At 46.6% G+C, this 17622-nt stretch overlaps 1 protein-coding gene across 1 annotated transcript in view; it reads right to left on the reverse strand.

The window, feature by feature from the left end:
* Positions 1-17622, reverse strand: part of PLXNA4 (plexin A4) — a 466063-nt gene that overhangs the window by 36409 nt on the left and 412032 nt on the right. Inside the window, exons 20-25 of the mRNA XM_067317539.1 lie at positions 17315-17461; positions 13876-14110; positions 13140-13282; positions 10067-10335; positions 6156-6222; positions 4298-4444 (exon numbers count right to left, since the gene is read on the reverse strand). Coding sequence (XP_067173640.1) covers positions 4298-4444; positions 6156-6222; positions 10067-10335; positions 13140-13282; positions 13876-14110; positions 17315-17461 — 1008 coding nt within the window. The remainder of the gene's footprint in view (positions 1-4297; positions 4445-6155; positions 6223-10066; positions 10336-13139; positions 13283-13875; positions 14111-17314; positions 17462-17622) is intronic.

A 17622-nucleotide genomic window follows, 5' to 3' on the forward strand; every position in this document is an offset into this window, starting at 1 on the left:
GGTGACCAGATGAGTTTGGGAGAGAACAGGAGACATTCAGGGAATTCCTATGCTATAAACAAATATTGAAACACTGGATCAGTTCTTGCTTTATTTCATTATGATATATTTTTTAACAAAAGATGACAGAATAGTGCTTGTTTAAGGAAGGCAAGGGAGAGAGAAAAGAAAACAGAAATGAAGAGAGAAAAAAAGGAAGAATAGGCCTATTCATTTTCTGCTTCTTCTTGATCTCTTTCACCAAAGCTGATCTCTGTAAATCTGCTAAGATTCCTATTGGGATATATTTGTCTGCTCTTGAGATGTAAGAGGGAGAGCTGATTAACATCAAACAACACAGAGTGAATGGAGGAGAGCTTTGTTCAGGCTGATGTATAATTACTACCCTTCTTGCTGGCTGCTTTATATCAAGCCTAAAAGGATCGGAGGGATTTCCTTTGGTGAAAGTGATCGCTCTGTGTCTGCATTCTTCTTTCTTTTGCTCAGTTTCTCCATGCAAGATCAGGCTTCCAAACTGCTAGACAACCACATGTAACAGAAAAGAGGTCTACCCTGCTGATTTAACAGGCAAGTCCTATTTTTTAATATGAGAAATTAAATTCTATTCATATTTAGGAGTAAAGTATGTCCCCCATTAGACTTGGTTCTGATCAAAGCTCATGAGTCTAGTCTGTAGTCAGTGAAGGAAAAAAGTTATTTCTAGACAGTGAGTCAGCCCACCTGAGCTAGAATCTAGGACAGGTCAATGAATTAAAATTGACTGGACACATAGCTTTTAAAGACGGCTAAAGTTAAGTGAGATGAAGGTTCCTAAACTAAAGATGCACATAAAATCAGCAGATAAGCCAATAGCATCCTCTGAGAATCCTAAGACAAGGGATTGGGGTTTTCCTGGAACAAAGGCATGTGAAAGAAAGGAATTACAAGGATCACTGAAGATTCAGAACGTCTCCTTCATCCTGCAGAGACTTAGAAGCTCAGTGGATTTAGTGTATCCAGGAGAAAGTAAAGGCCCACGAATAATTACATTAAGAAACTATGTCTAATAATCATTGGTCCTTTAATCAACCAGAAGAAGGTTATGATCTCATGGTGGAAGCTAAGGCTGGACCTATCCAATGTAGTAACAAACACTCTGTCTTTCACTGTGCAGCCAATTAACTTATGAAGCAAATGATTCAGGGAGAGGGAAGACAGTGTCTTGCTTGAGCTCAGCACCGGGAGCACCCGCAGGGCCAAGGGCTGCCCCCGCGCAGTCCCTGCCTGGCAAACAACAGCCCTGGTGTGACCCGCGCTGGGCGCTGGGCAACTCTCCCGCTGGAGCTGGGGCTGGGCAGAAGGGAGCCGGCGGTGGGGAGAGGAGGGGTAAAAACAGCTCCAGGTGGACCCACAAGGAAGAAACCCTACTGCGAATATCACACTTCTCCCAGTGAAGACCTCGGGGTGGTCACAACTTGCAGCAACAACCTCCACCTTTCTTCTTCGTACAAAGACTGGTGCCTTTGCTGCTAGGACCCAGAAAGACAGTGGAAGAGTGACCATCACATCAGGGCCAAGAGGTAGATACTAAGAAGCGTTTTGTATAACAATTTTAATTGCATTATTAATAAGGATTTGCTATACTAATTTGGAAATGATTGTTAGTATTTTGTAACTGAACTAGCACTAAGTATTCACTGTATTTTGATTAGGCTTTTAAGATATTTGTTAGACTAACAATAAAGTCTTAGATCCATATGTAAGTTGTGCTCTTTTTTGCCCAAAACAAAATTTTGAGAGTAAGAGTTTTCTCCCAGAGAGGAAGGGTGGTATCATGAGTGTATTATTGGTAGTAACCCAGACAGGAGAAGACCCCTTGGTCTATCCACTCCACCTCAGCACTTGCCATTATGAGACTGTGCTGCATATTATCCACTGTTAAGCAAAGAGGCTTGTTCCCATCCACAGCTGAATGACCCTGTTCCTGCAGCTGGGAGTCACAACCCAGAGTACAAATGCTCCTCCCTCCATTTCCTTCTATTTGACCTACACAGACACTTATTTATAATGGGCACCACTGAGAGTCATCATCAGATCCTTTTGGCCACCCAATGACCGTACTATGGTGTTAGTCCTAGAATGAAACAAAGAGGAAAAGGTGATAAGCTACCATACTTCAACCTCAAAAAAAAGGTCAAGGGAACTTTTGTTGGAGCGAGTTATCCCACAGTTGTCTTCTGAAAGGCTTCACATCCCTACTTTTGCTCCTTTCTGGAGCTGGCCACTGCCAGAGACAGAATTTTCCATTCAGTGATTCCTGTGTGTCCCTCTGAAATAACTCTGGTGTCTTAAACATCCACAGCCTGGAAATTGAGAGCAACTGGCAGTCCTTGGAGTGAGCACAACCAGAGGCAGCAGACTGCATTAATCCCTCTTCTTTTCAGATCAGGGATGGTTTCAATTTTTGCTGGACTTGTAAGGATGCTCTTGCTGTGTGGAGAACTGCCCAGAGATCATAGCTTTTAGGGTGTATCTACAGTGGATATTAAGGGGAGGTTCCTACTGCCTGGAGTGAGCATGGCCCACACATTAGGATAAGCAGGGCATCAAAGGGTTTTGACCACATAGAAATGAATGTCATAAGCAGAATCAACCACTTCTCTTGTTCACAGGCCAAGCTCCTTCACCTGTCTTCATCTTTACCCTGTCCCAGCTCTCTGTCCGGTCATCACTCTCTGATCTCCTTCTATCTCCCAGCATAACAGCTCCTCCAGTGCTCCTGTTCCTCTCTGGAGCTTTTCCTTCTCCACAAGATACTCTGGACAGACTGCTTTTCCCTCCATAAACAACTGCTCCGGAAAGAAGGGGGGAGGAAAAGGAGGGAGGAGATTGCAATGCAATATCACCTTAACAGAGAGCGCTTTAAACTACCTAAGGCATAGTAGCAGTTTGGAGCAGACTGCACAACCTGTCAGAGAAGAGGGATAAATCATCCCACAACAAGATGCATGCTGCTGTGCACAGACTGCTAGTACTACCTAGACTGCCAGCAGAAAATGTACGCCAGTAAGACTATACTGCACCCCAGTTTTTGCAGACAAAGAAATATCAAGTCAAATTCCTCCACCTACCACACTGTCTATTTGCTAAGGTACCCTCCAGACCACTGCGGGGTGAACCCAGAGATCATGCCTATGAGGGAAACCCTAGTGTGCCCTGTGCTTGGAAGACACTGTAAAACAAGAAGGATGGAAGAAGCTCCTGGTCTATCTCCCACCTCCCAAAAACTGAAAATAGAGTCCTCAAACTGAGCATGTATCAGATATTAAACAATAAGAACTGGTATTAGACTTCATCTTAACTGTCTCTGGCATACTTTGCCAGGCCCAGCTACCTCTACATATTCCAGTATGTCATTAAGCTGTGCAATTCCTTGCAACAAGTTAGTGTCAGTGATAAAATTTTACACAGGTCCAAAGAGCAATTAGGCAAATTCATGGCAGAAGTATCCATTAAGGGCTATTAAATACAAAGAAAGTACATCTGGCCTGGGTAGAGCCTGATCTGCAGGTTGCAGAAGGCTGGGAAATACTCTGAGGGTATATCAATATGTGCCTGTCTCTCTTATACTATCATTTGTATACTAGGCATTTCCTGATGGCCACTCAGGGACAAGATCTTGAGCTTCCAGATGGAGCTGTGGACTGACCTAATATCACTTAGATCATCTCATCTGTCTGTGCAGCAATGCCATCAGCCCACTACTGGCACATAAGATGGCCCCGATGCTGTTTTTCACAAGGACAGATGGGATTTGGAGGTAGCATGAATCCAGACTTGCAGGACAAGCTAGTACAAGGGCAGAACAAATTGTCCATATCTGTTGTCTTGACATTCACAGGCACAGACTTGACACAAAGGTCACACTTGTCTTCCAGTGCTCCTGGACCTCACCTAATCCGAGTCATGCTAGAGCATCAGAGCTGCATTGGCCTAGCCTGCAATGAGTGCAGACCCTTCCACAGGACAGGCAATGCCCTCAGAGGTACTCTGGGCATGGGGCACAGCAATGTGGAAGTAACTTGGAAGCAGCCATCTTTTCAAACACCTTTTGCAAACATGCTCTGCAAGCTTCAGCCACAAATCTTGCTGTCTTGCAGGATGCTACCAGTGGATCCTTAGCAGGGTTATGCCACTGAGCAGCAAGAAGGAAGTGTCCTAGGGGGACAGCATGGCCACCACTGTCTTCTGTCCTGGAAACGTTCTTTTCTAGAAGAGGCTGGAGAAGCCCATAGGAGACTGTGCTCAGAGTACGTACCAGTGTCTTGTAATCAATCTGCTGTCGGATAAGCTTGTCTTCACTCAGCGAGTATCGGGCTTCCCCGGTGATTGAGTCGATGGGACCCTTTTCCATCTGCTGCTTGATGGCACAGAAGAGGGAGAACAGAGGTTCACCAGCACACTCCTGCAAGGGGTGGAAGAGACAAGAGCCAGGTGAACTAGGAGGAGCAGAGGTGAAAACCTGGAGTCCCAACTGTGTAGCATCTCAGTGATTGCCATAACTTGCCAGCTCCAAGCCACCCAAGGCATGTACATCAGTGGGAATTAGTCTATTCCACACACTCAGCCAATGTTCAACTCCACCAAGTTCTCCCTGAGTTCTTCTAACATGCCAGTGGACTGTCCCTGAAACAACACTTGTTGCCCCCAGGGTAACTCCCCCACTTCTGCAGAGTGAAACCAGCCCCCTTGAGTGCCCTTGTGCAGGCCAAGGGTGTGAGTGCTCTCTAGTAATGCTGGGGTCAGCAGAGACCCATAGGAGCTTCCCAGGTTGTTACTGATGGGTCAGAACAATGCACTGGAGCAGGTGGTGGGATGGGTCTCAAAGGACCCAGAGACAGTGCTGGGCAGGAAGATGGACCACTGTTGCCCCAACCAGGGTGCCTGGGCAGGGCACAGAGTCTCCCAGAGTGCTCCCATGCTGGAGGCGAACAGGGATGCTCTGGAAGGAGCGGCTCCATGACCCAGGGGAGAGATGTGTCACTGAATCCATGTGGTCGCATTGGTGATGTCAGGTGTCTGGGTCCCAGCCTGGGACAGCAGCAAGTAGCCCACAGGCAGAATCCGTGAAGCATCCCCTTCCCTAATTCCTCCCTGCCTTCATTTGTGATATCCCCACTCCTCCTTCCCACACCACTCTTGACCTCTCCTCTCTTGCTGCCCTCCCTCCCCACGTATGCTGCCATGCACCCCTCCCTGTGCTCTCTTCTACTGCTTCCCCTCCCTTTTATCTCTCCGACCTTCCTCCTCTTCTTCCCACCTATCCTCCCCTCTCATGGTGTGTCCCATCTCAGTGGGTGAGGTCATTTTCCTCTGGTGTAAATCCCGGCAAAAACAAGTTAATAATCTGAAGCAAAGCGGCCCCTTTCTCAGGACCTACACCTGGCTCCCACTTAATTAGCTTATCTGCCAGCAGCATATTGCTTCTGTGTGCCTGTCTCTTGCCCTTATCAGGCCCCTGTTCAGGCTAAGGCAAGAAGACAAGTTGCTGGGGGGAGCAGGGGAAGCCTGTTATAAAAGCAGTGCTTTAGAGAGTCACCTCCTTGTATCCTTTCCTTTCAGCTGAAAATGGGAAGCTGATATTAGAGTCACTGGAAATACCTTCCAGGGACCTTCAAAACTTTCCCATGTATTCATCCTTGGGCAGGTTGTACCTGGGGGTTGGGAAGTCTCTGGGGAATGGGGCTGGTTTGTAAAGCCTTCTATTTCCAAGCAGAAGGCAGCTGGACTGTAAGGTGCGGCAATATCTAGCAACTGGCTTGAGAGTGGGTGTGAGGTGCAGAGCCCAGCTCCCTCCAAAAGTCAAGCTCAAAGGATGTCTCAGTTCCATTGACACCTGCATTTTTCTGCTGATGAGCACCCTCTGATGTGATGAGCACTCTGGAAAGCCAGAGCTTCCTCCCACTCCTTTCCCTTTCAATGCTACCCCTTGGATCCCAATTCTATATAGGAAAAAGTCTGACAGACTGCCTCTGTAACAAACAGTCCCTCTTTGCTCTTACTGAATCAGGAGAAAGGCCCTCACTCATTAGACTGGAAGGTTTTGGCCCCAGCTAAACCTCACGAAGAAGCAACCCAAGAAGCAGCTGTTCATCTGGGCGTGCTGCTTCTCTTACCTTGAGGAACTTGTACAAAAGGAAGGTGAACCAGTTGGTGAGCATTTTCTCTGCCACAGACTCTGTCCTAAAATCAGTCCAGGAGAAAAAGAGAATGGGAAATGAATTAGTCATGTTGGCCATGTCAAAGGGCTTGGTCAGAGGATCAGCTTTGTCCGTCTTACTGCCCAGATCACTGAGCAACTCATAGACCTATGCAGAGGAGTCAAAAGGTATCAGCATCTCTTTGCCTCCTGCAGGAAGCAAAACAACGGAAAAATGAGATTGGAGGACTCAGAAGGCTCCAGAGCCTTTTGCTACTCCTGCAGCCATCTCCAAATTCTCCTCTGGTGTTTTAAAAGTGGCTAGGTTACTGTCTTCCCACCCTAACCCATATGTTTGTGGGGTTTTTAGCTCAAGTAGAAGTGGAAAGCAGAAGGTCCAAATGAGGGTAGTATTCTTCCATGAATATGGAGGAGAGTAGTTTTGTATCCCTTCCTCCCATTTAGCCCTATGGAAAGTCCAGCATGGTACATCCAAACATTTCTGCACACCATCAGGGTTAAACATGTTCTAGGGTTTCCTTTTTAGCTTTGGATTTAGGAAACCTTCAGTCAAATCTTTGATGCCCTGAGGACTCTCCTGTGACTAGGCAAGTCCCTGTATGTCTGTTGCTCAGTTTCTCCATCAGTGAAAGGGAGATGACAACAAGTGAGGGAACCTTTTCAGAGGAGCACAGGAAGTCTTACAACATCAGAAATGAGGGGCTTAGAGACATAGACGAGTGAACCTTACAAAAACCAAAGACAGATGGACCCAAGACATCTAAACCACTGGAGAATAGTCATCTGTCGTTGATTATCTCCCTGGCATTTGGGACTGATTATACTACCCAGTGTGTCAATGGGGGAAAGGGAGACCATCTCAGAGCTACTCCTGTAACCCATGAATGCTCTGTTCTCAGTTAGGCAAAAATCCATCTCCAGTCCTTAGGGCTAGCTTTCCCTACAGAAGGATGAACTTAAATCCCTAAGTCTGTTCAGGCACCAGTAGCACAGTATAAATCCACACTGGCTCCAGTGCATGCTTTGGTGTTGTTCCTCTAAGTGCCTGCAGCCAGAATCTTCAAGATCAAAGCAAAAATCCATCTTGGATGAGTATCAGTGGGTTTGCTGGGTCTGGATACCATCAAAGCCACCCAGGGGTTCTTGCTTAGGGCTGCAGTTTGGTTTCTAGGTTCCCTAGCTCTCCAGTGTGAAGTCGATCTTGCTTCCTCTGGAGCCCGAGTCTTGCAAAGGGAAGGGTTTGCACTGTTCGAGTTGTGTGCTTGGATGCACCCAGCGACCTCACCTGAAAGCAGTGCCCTGTTACACCAACACAGAACAAGTGACAGTCCCTTACCTAGCTAAATGTGGGTGATCTTTAGCCTGGTTTCCATAGGGATTTCTCTATTCTTGTGGGCACATCTCAATTAGATGGTGGGGATGGCAGGGCAGTGAATAATAGGAGTGCTTGTCATCACACCTTTTCTCTTGCCTGCAGCCAGACAAAGAGGTGATATGGCTCCAGTTCACTAACTCATTAATGCTTTTTTCTATATTTCTTTTGTCTACAGAGATCATTGCTGTGTCTCTATCTAGAGACCGCCTCTGTCTGAACAAGCCTTTTTGCTCTGTATTTCCCTCAGTCAGGGTCACCTCGCCACTGTCCCCCTTTGGTCACTGTACAGTCCTTAAGTCCAGCACTTGCCCTGTTTCTCATGGTCTGAGCTCCTCACACAGTGATGCCTCCCAGAGGGGTGTTCTCTGCTGCACTCCCTGATATGACACTCCCAGTTTGGGACACATCGCATGGTACAAACTCAGTATCACAATGAGGAAAAGAGCTGAAAGCCCTGCTGTGCTGTTGATCCCTGCTCTGGCAACTTTGATCCCTTTGAGGCTGGACATCACAGGGGGATGAACCCTGGACACAGATGAAGTGGGAAAACCTTACCAGCCAGAAACCTGCCCCTGCCAACACTCCACAGACCAAAACTGCAGAAGGATGTTGGAAGACCCTCCTCCATCATAGGGAGGCAGAGGAAGCATCAAGTTGAATCTATCTGGTCCAAATAATGGTCTGGGAGCCTAGTACCAAGATCTGAATCCCAAAGCATCAAGCTATTCCCACAGGGCTCTGTTTCAGTGCTGGTCAATGCAGGGTCTCCTTTTCAGAGCAAAAAAGAAAGAAAGAAAAAAAAGACACATCTAACTTCTCCTTGTGCTTTCAAAGTTTGGCACAGTGGAGGTGGCTTCTTTGTTCACCTGCTCTTCTTCCAAAGGCCACATTGCATTTCCAACAAAGAGGACTGGGGTGAGGAAAGAGCTGAATGAAGGGGAAATAGGGAAGATGGGATGCTCATGAGAAGACAGGAAGGAAAGGCCAGGGAAGATAAAGAGATAGAGAAAAGGGGAGAGAAAGGAGAAAATGAAGGGATGGAAGAGTTGGAAGGAGGCAGTGCAATCACAGGAGAAGCTCAGAGAGGAACTGCAGGGAATGATAATGGGGAGGTTGCCAGCCAGGCTGTAAGCCTGAAATTACATCAGGGAGTTAACTGACACCAAAGCAAAATCCAGTCTCTGCCCCTGGCTTTGCTGCCCTGTGTACCAAGAGGTGCCTGCCACTCCTCTTCTTGCTGGTGCTCCATGGTGGGCAGCATGACAAATGCAGACCCTCCCAGCAGGCACAATAGACCTCTCCCCTGCCTGAGCCATCCACTGTAATCAGCACAGAGTCCCTCAAAAATAGATCTGAGCAGTGGCAAAGGCCATCCACCCCCTGTCAGTGATGCCAGGGGAAATCTGAAACCAGTAGACTCCCCCTGGTTTTACTTAGGGTCTTGGTTTGAATCAGGAAGGCTGGTTCAGACTGTGGGAAGGAGGAGCTGAATGTGATCCTAAAGGAAGAAGATGAAGCATTTCCCTAGGCAGGGAAAGCATGTTAGTCACAGAGCAGTAGAAGTACCCTTGTAATTCAAGGGGTTGCATGCAACCCTGGAGTTTAGACCTTAGATCTGGCTAAGAAGCACTAACCTGGACTTGTGCTCTTTATGAAACCATTTCTATTGCCCTGGTCAGCTTTGCCTCCTGATTTCAACCAGTTTCCAAAGCCAGTGCTCAGGGAGAGGCAGGAGATCCCATAACTACAGCTGAAGAAGACTCTCTATTCATCTGTAGTTATGTCAGGAACAAAAACATGGCAGGACAGTCCATGTCCCAGGCAGGAGAAGGCAGATGTTCCCCACACACACACCAGAGTATAATACAGCCTCTCCTATGTGATATACTTCAATAGGTCCTACATGATACAATTGGAGACATTCAGGTCAAAAGGAAATATAGGTATAAATGAAGTATTAATAACTTCTTCAGTGTGCAAAGAGTTCAAAATGAGCAGTATGAGGCTCTTTCTGCTAGCCTTTCTGGAAGACTGACATTAAAATCCAAAGATGGTGCAGTAGTACCACATTTAATCGCTGATTGCTTTAGTGGTTAGGGAAGAAATGGAGCAAGATCGCTGGTCACACTTGCTGAAAGGGAAGGAAATGCAGATAGGATTTCAGGAAGGAAGAACAGTGTTCTTTAAGGGAAGGAATCTTATGTTGGGAAGTCCTAAATGATACCAGAGAGTGCTGAACCAGTAATGGAGAGAAAATTCAGCGTTCATTCAGTCCTACTTGTCTTATTCACCTCCCTCTACAAACTGCTTTGTGTCAGACTTACAGGGTTGTGGGAACTCTATACTGCCCTGATTTCACACCCTGCTGCACAAACCAAAACCCAACAGATTGGCTTGTGCAGCAAAAGGAGACTATCATGCTTGCACTAGACAGTGGGGCGAACACTGCCCAGGCCCACTCAGTGCAGCCCCAGGCACCTGGAGTCACTTACCTCCGGAGCAGCAGTTTAGGGTGGTTCTTGCTCTCCAGATTTTTGTCAATGAGGTCAGCCAATAGCTGCTTGAGAACATCAGTAGCGTACTCGAGCTTGCTCTGCAGCACAGTCATGATGAGTGAGGCCACGTTGCCGCGGTCCCGCATGGAGAAGCTGCGCTGGGACTCCAGCGTGCGGATGAAGGACAGTAGGAAAACCTTGTTATTGATGAGCTGGGCAAAGAGCTTCAGGCCTTTCTCCACCCTCTCCTGACGATAGCCAGGGACCTGCACAAGAAGAAAAGGAGGTCAAACCATCCCCTCACTGCCCGCTGTCATGCCACTACCAAATAGGTCATAATTCCCCTTTTCCACCTCTCTGCCCTCAATTTTCCAGTTCCTCCAAGTCAGCCCATGCAAACACAGACTTCAACATGGAGCAGAAGTCAGGTCTGAGTCAGGGAAAAGGCAAAGCTGCTACAATAGCAAAGAAAATTAAAAAAAAAAAAGTCTTGAATCTAGCAGGTAGGTGAGTCCTCCCAGAGCTGGGACCTGTTTTGAACAGAAGGATGTGCAGTACTCCCCTGTGCTTGGGAAGTCAGATGGTCTGGAGACAGAGAAGTTGGTGAGTCTCTGATGCATTCCTCAGTAGTGAAAGACTGGTGAACTAGCTTTTATACTGGACCTCAGCCCTGGACCTTGGAGTCCACACTGTCTACAGAGAGGTCTACCCTGCCCGGTCCTTCTAGCTCTGGACAAAAATGGAGCCATGGGTGTACTCCATCCTTTTATCTGCTGCACCAATGCAGTCCTAACTGGAGAACCCCAAACTCGTTCATCAGTGTTGCTGGAGCTGTCTCAGACCTTCAAAAAGCTTCCCTGGAAGTTGGAGAGCCACACCGCAGAGTACACATGCCATGGATGCATGTATGCATCAATAACCACCCAGCTCTGGCACTTCAATCAAACACAATTTTATGTGCTTAAATACCCAAGTAATGCAAGGCTGCTTTGGGGGGTCATTACTTTTTTATTCCAGAAATTAGAGATCTTAACTCTTTTTGCATACAGCAAATAAAATTACTTATTAAATATATACAGACAACCATCAAAAAAACACTACCACCCATCCTGCTAATAATTATTTTTAGCTCACTTGCTTGAACATTTAATATTGCCTACCCCCAGGCTATTATGGAGAATTAAAAAAAAAAGAAAAGAAAAGAAAAATAAAGTATTTTGTACTGCATCTTGAAGCAGTTAATTAGCTAGAAATAAATAAGACTTGCTCACTGCAAACTCTGTGCTGGGGCCTTTTCCAAATAAATAACATTGGTGGATTCCTAGGCAAGTAACTCTTGGCATTGTTTTGTTGTTGTTGTTGTTTGTTTTAACTCCTAGGTGCTACAGAGCAGAGAACAGAATGAGAACTGCCCTTCCTGCTTTGTCAATAGCCAAAGATGTTGAAATTGAAAGAACTGTTGTAGCTTTACAGAGTATTGGGGGGTGAGGGAGGGATGGAAAGATGTATGAAAAAAAAAGGGAAGAAGAGATCAAAGGTGGCTGATTGAAATATTAGCTCATAAGGGCTGGATGTTTTCTTAAGGTTCAGTGGCCTCGATAAAACCTTTGTGTGTTATATCTCTCTGCTTGCACCTGCGTATGGGCACATCCATGCTAAAAACTGTAGGGGCCAGACACTACTCTGTGGTCATCTGACTGCGGTTAGTGAATATAGGGGTTGAAATGGGTCCTGCGTGTGATGAAAGTGCTTGTGTGTGTGTGTGTGTGTGTGTGTGCATGTGTATATGAGCGAGAGCGAAATTCATCACCCCTCATCTCTTGTGTTAATTCTGTGAAGCTGCCAAGCTACTCTTCTTGAGTGAAACCAAGGCCACCCCACCTGCACCCTGAAAGTGAACCCCTACAATAGTCCCTGTGCAACACAACCTCCTGTCCATCCCCACAAGACCTCACCACTTCTCTTTACTTGCTCATGAGCAGAGAGTGGCTGGCCTCATCAGTACTGCTGCCAGACAGCTTTTTTAATGGTTCTCCCTATATAGTTTGATGAAGTTTGGCCCTCCCAAAGAGAAGGAGCAAAGAATAGCAGGCACCTCTAATTACACAGCCAGCCAAGCACGGTATTGCCTCTGCCAGCTCCTGCTCTTCAACTCTGCCAGCTAACCCCAGTCTTGGCCTCAGGCAGTTCCTCACTAGCCCATGCCAAAGCCTCTCTGAAGCGTAGAGTTTGCCAAAGACTTTGCAGAGAGTTCAGCCAAGGACCTCCCTGGACTTGGCTGTGGTATAACCCCAGCTACTCCAGCCCAGGTATCCCTAGAGCAGAGCCTGTCCATCCTGCCAAGCCCTGAACCAGTTTTGTAGCCCAGACTCCTTCAGCGGGAACTCACCCAAGGCCTGTCAAACTCACTGTTGCCAGGAAGCTAATGCAGGCAATGTGCAGACCTCTACAGTGGTGGGCAACTTCTCCCCATCCTCCCACCCCTGGCTGCGGAGACTCGAGGTGGAGGAGGCATATGTGAGCAGTGTGTGGTCAGACAGACGTGGTGGGTTTCTGACCTCTCTGCAAACCACAGAGCCCTGCAGCTACAGAGCACAGCAAATGCGAACCTCCTCTGGTGACTGTCCATCATTTTTATAGGTGTTGCCAAGGAAAAGGGTCTCTGGGTAGTGTCAGCATCAGCAAAGCTGTCATGACACAGACAGCTCTGCAACTTTGCTATAAGCCCTTTTCTCAGGCCCCTGTTTAGCTGCAACTAATAAATCCAGTTTCAAAACCAAACCCCAAGAGGATGGAGACACAGGAGGGACTGAATATGGTGGACCTAGCGCACACAAATCTATGGGACTCTTCCAAATAGGTGAGTGATCAGGCAGCACACCAGAATTTAACATCTAAGATACCAACAATCATCATCCCCTTCCCATTCAAACATTTTATGAGGAGCTGTTTTGTCTCTGGTAAGACACAGCATTGTAAGCCACCAGGTCCATGGCACAACATCTCTTACATTCAGGGCAGAACAGGGAGGAATGAGATGACCCAGCAGCTGGAGATGCTGATTTCATACCTCCAGATCTCTCAGGACTGGGTGGTCTTCAATGCCAGGGAAAAGCACCCTCATGGTGTAGGTTCGGTAATCGAGGAAAGGGATCCCGGCTCCATCGAGGTCACTTGTCAATTCGTGAATATCTGTCTGCAGCTCTGCAAAAGCTGACACAAAAATGACCCATTCATGTAGCAATGACAGTACAGTTCTCGCTCACCATAATGAGAAAGGCCCTCAGGCCCATATGTGTCTTGGAAAAACTGAGATTAGGATAAAAGTGGAGAAGCAACATGTGGAGAGGAAGGTTGAAAAGAGCAGTCTCACCTTTCCCATCACGCAGCCTTTCCCCAGGGCCAAGGGCCAAGACTGCCCCTGGACTTAGAAAATGCAGTTAGGATGGGACTGAGCAAGGCTGGTTACTTAGTGAAAATGGGCAAAGCCAGACCTAGATCTAGGCTTGAGCCAGACCCAAAGGGTTCAACACTGGGGTTCTTTGGTGATAATTCGGCTCCAAGCTTTGTGACTGGATTCCTCTCTCCAGTGGACACTGACACATCTTGTACCTTAAATGAGCTAAGCTTTCATATTCAAAGGTAGTGGTTGATTTTGGTGGATCAGACTAACCCTAAGCCAGATCTGTGTGACATTTCAGGACAGGAGAACCTCTATCTGACCTCTCCCTATTAAGGTTCTCTTTAAAAATAAAATAAATAATACAAACAAAAAGGTTCTCCTCAGCTTTCCTTCCTCATCCTACCTTCTTTGCACTCCAGTGCAACCCTAGACTCCAGGTTGTCCATCTGCATCTGCAGACGCTTAAGGGTCAGGTCGCTCTCTCGGGACTTGCGCTTGTACGCAATCAGCACAGCCACAATGAAGATGATGAGCAGGCCACCAGCCACAGCAATGCTGACAATAGCTGGCAAGCTGAGAGGGCTGTCTGGAGAGATGTAGACCATCCCTGGGGAGAACTCCATTCCTCCTACTCGAGCCTGGAGGGAAGGTAGGAAACAGATTGCAATAAACTAGTGCATTAAAACTCCCAAACAAGCAGAAACACAGAGGAACGCCACCCCCCCCCCCCCAACTAAGGCTGTTGTGCAAGACAAACTCATACAATAGCATATGAATGGTGACCTCCCCTTGTCTCCCAAGCTAAACAGGGCACAAATACCTGGATGGAGAATGGCTGAAAACACCTGAAATGCCAGGTAGAATCAGTTGATTCTGAGCTCTGGTGGTAGAGAAAAATGGGAACCAGATGGGAACCAGATCAACAAAAGGCTTTCAGTGAGACAAATCTTACTAGTCCCAGCGCCCTTAGTTTTCCATCTCTTCCTCCGCAGGCCATGTGGATCTTGGGCAAGGCCTGATGGGTCCTAACCTCATTATGGGACAGGGGACATCAAAAGTGGGCAGTTGGCACAGCAGCACTCAGGGTAGAAGGATGAAGAAATCACAGAGACACAATTCGCTTTTAAAAACTAAAGTTGAGAAAACTGTATCTGGAAACCACTGGGATAGGGGGGGAAAAAAAAAAAAAGAACCTGGCAATTCCATGCCCTTTGCAATTCCTCTCCTAACCACGTTTTGGTTTGTTCCATTGGTAAAGTGACTTCAGATGGTCACCAGCTGGGCAGAGAGCAGAAGACGGCTGTCTGCTCTCCATGAGCTCCCAGAGATTCCCAGGGCTCCTGCCAGTGTCTGGGACAAGCTGCTGTGCGAAGGCTGTGCTCTCAACAGCCGAAAAGAAACCTGCAGGCGGTGCTGCTGCATGCAGAACAAAGCAGTCTGCTGAGGCAAGTCTGCTGGGAATCCATCTTTACAACATGAGCTCTGCTCCAAACAGTAATCCCGCTGGGTGATGCTTGTTCAGGGCTACCACAACACTGTTCAAGGTTATCTGTAAACTCGACTGGGGTAGGTCTTTCCTAGGGCAAATCTGCCCTGACCAAATATAAGTGCTTGCCTTAGGATGAGAGGAATTATGTCCTGACCACCATTTGACCATCTCTCCACTCACTATACAAAAAGTCCAGGGTAACTTTTCCAGATGTATGTTCCTACATTAAACATCCACACTCAGTCAGATGCACTATACGTCTTCATTGCAGACCTTCTCCACCCGGTTACTCATAGACCTTTTTCATTCCCATTTCTTCTTCAGAAAAGATCTTGCCTCTGGATTTAAGTGGATCTTTGTTGGTCTTTGCCCAGGCCTTTTTTTTTTTTTTACTCTGTCTTTCAAGTATTTAACTCTCTCATTGTAAAAATGATAGCTGAACTAGAGCAGGAGTATGGTGACATCAATGTGTTGCTGTCACTAATTGTTCCTTCCCTTAAAATAAACTCAGTGTTGCAATGGTTAATTCAGTCCCACAGTCCCCTCTCTCAGATCTAGGCCACATCACTTTGCAAGAAAGGGTTTGTTAAGCAATTTGCTCAAGGTCACACAGTAAGTCACTGGCAGAAGCAGGCAGAGGACCTGGGAGAGCTACCTGTCAATTATCCTGACATCAGAGTGACATTCATGGGAAATACAGGGAGACATTTTGTACCAACTCGAGTAACAGAAATGATTTGTCATGCTGGAGGAGGCATTTCCCAGCCCAGCTGTCCTCCTGGTAAATTCCAGATGCAAAGTCCATCCTTGAAAGTTGGCTTCCACTGCAGGTAACGTTCTGTGTTTGATTCTCAGCCCAGACACTGTCAAAGAGTTGCCTCAGTGTTGGCTATTTAAAGACAAATCTGTAACTTGCACCTAACACTGATGTTCATTAACAGGCTTCAGCACAATCATCTTCCCAAGTTTCTAACAGAATCTCTTGTTTGACCAGCTTCCACAAAACAGCTTTTTTTTTTTTTCCCTATGACTTCACTTGACCTGTCCCAAGCTGCAGGAACAGGGGAGTTTTCACAGCTGATAAGGCCTGGCTCTGTGTTCACCATCCCCTGATCCCCAGGGATTGATTACTGCTCACCTGACTTTGGGTTTTCTCTCCCCAGCATTGGCTTTGTCAATCTCTGACTAACCATATGTTTAATTACATGCATGAAAATGATAGGGAACATATATTGCCATGTTCAAAAGCTTTGGAATTCACAGAGAAAAAATCTCTCGCTTCATTACTGCTTCTCTTGGAGTGTCTTAATGTGCTTTACAATGAAATGAGAGCCACAGTATATTTGCATAGCTGAGAAAGATTATTATCTCTATTTTCCAGATGACAGACTTTGGCACGGAGAAGTTAAGTAGCCAATACAAGGTCTCTCAACACATCAGCAGTAGTCACAAACAGGACCCGGGATGGTCATCATGAGCTCTCTATTTTCAAGAAGTTTCCAGAAAACTCTCTTTTTCAAAGAACCCATGCAGTGTGTCTCCACCAACTCTAAAAATCTCATTGCATTGAAATAAATAAATGTATAACAGATACAGATTTGGGAGGGGAATAGAGAGGTGGAAAGAAGCTGATGACAGGCAATGAGGAACATTGATCATCCATATATGTGATGTCAGTTATTATACTCTGTTTTGTTTCCACCCACAGCTCTGTACAACTCAGATGATTTTGCTGATGTGCTGTTTATCAAGCAACAGCACTGAGGCATGCAAATTACTGAGAAGAAAGTAAAGGAGGAGTGCATAAATCAATGGAGAGAGGAGGAGAAGCTCCCTCCAATATAATCACTATGGTCATTTTTCATACATCCCAGGAAGTATATGCAAGATTACATTAAGTTATACAGATGTCAAACCCTTGGACTTCAGTCACACTAGAGTCCATATCCTGCATGCTTATTCTCCTACCGAAAAGCAAATTTTAACCACCTGCATGTTGGTAATTGCTGGGGACAGTGCTGAATTTAACACAGTATGTCACGTAGGGAATATTTTACATATATGAATTCATGTGAACATCTGGTGTTCATACAGTCTGTATGAAGAAAGAAGATAAGCAAGCTTTCCTGAAGGACTTTGATTATGAGAGGTCCCTCACTGTCCATAAGGATCTCCAAGTTACTCCTCTGGCACTAATGGGGGTTTTACATCAAGAAGGGGCCACAAACTTTGTGGGATCTATGGAAGACAAATGGTGATGCAAACTCCCAGGAGATCTTTGCCAGCTCCTCAGCATTGGCATGCCCTTCCCACCTGCCCAAGACAGAAAGGCTGAGGTTCAAGCACCACTTACCATCACCTTGTGCCGTCCAATGAGGTTTGGGGACTCACAAAGCAGCTGTACGTCTGATACGGTCACCACACAGGGCTTCTCACCAACTAGAACAGTGTAGTTCAGCTTGGCATTCCCTCCCGCCACTGGTGGGATGAGGTTCTTGCCCTGAATGGAAAGGAATATCATTCCCCCCACCCCCCAAAAAAATCATGTCAGCAAAGAGTTTGCCTTCCACAACTGGTTTGCTCCTGTGACACAAGTGTTAACATTGCACATAACATTCTTGGTTCACCCTTCACTAACTTAGCAAGGAACAGCCAACCTAG

The sequence above is a fragment of the Apteryx mantelli genome, chromosome 1 (assembly GCF_036417845.1).
Source record: "Apteryx mantelli isolate bAptMan1 chromosome 1, bAptMan1.hap1, whole genome shotgun sequence".
NCBI lineage: Eukaryota > Metazoa > Chordata > Aves > Apterygiformes > Apterygidae > Apteryx > Apteryx mantelli.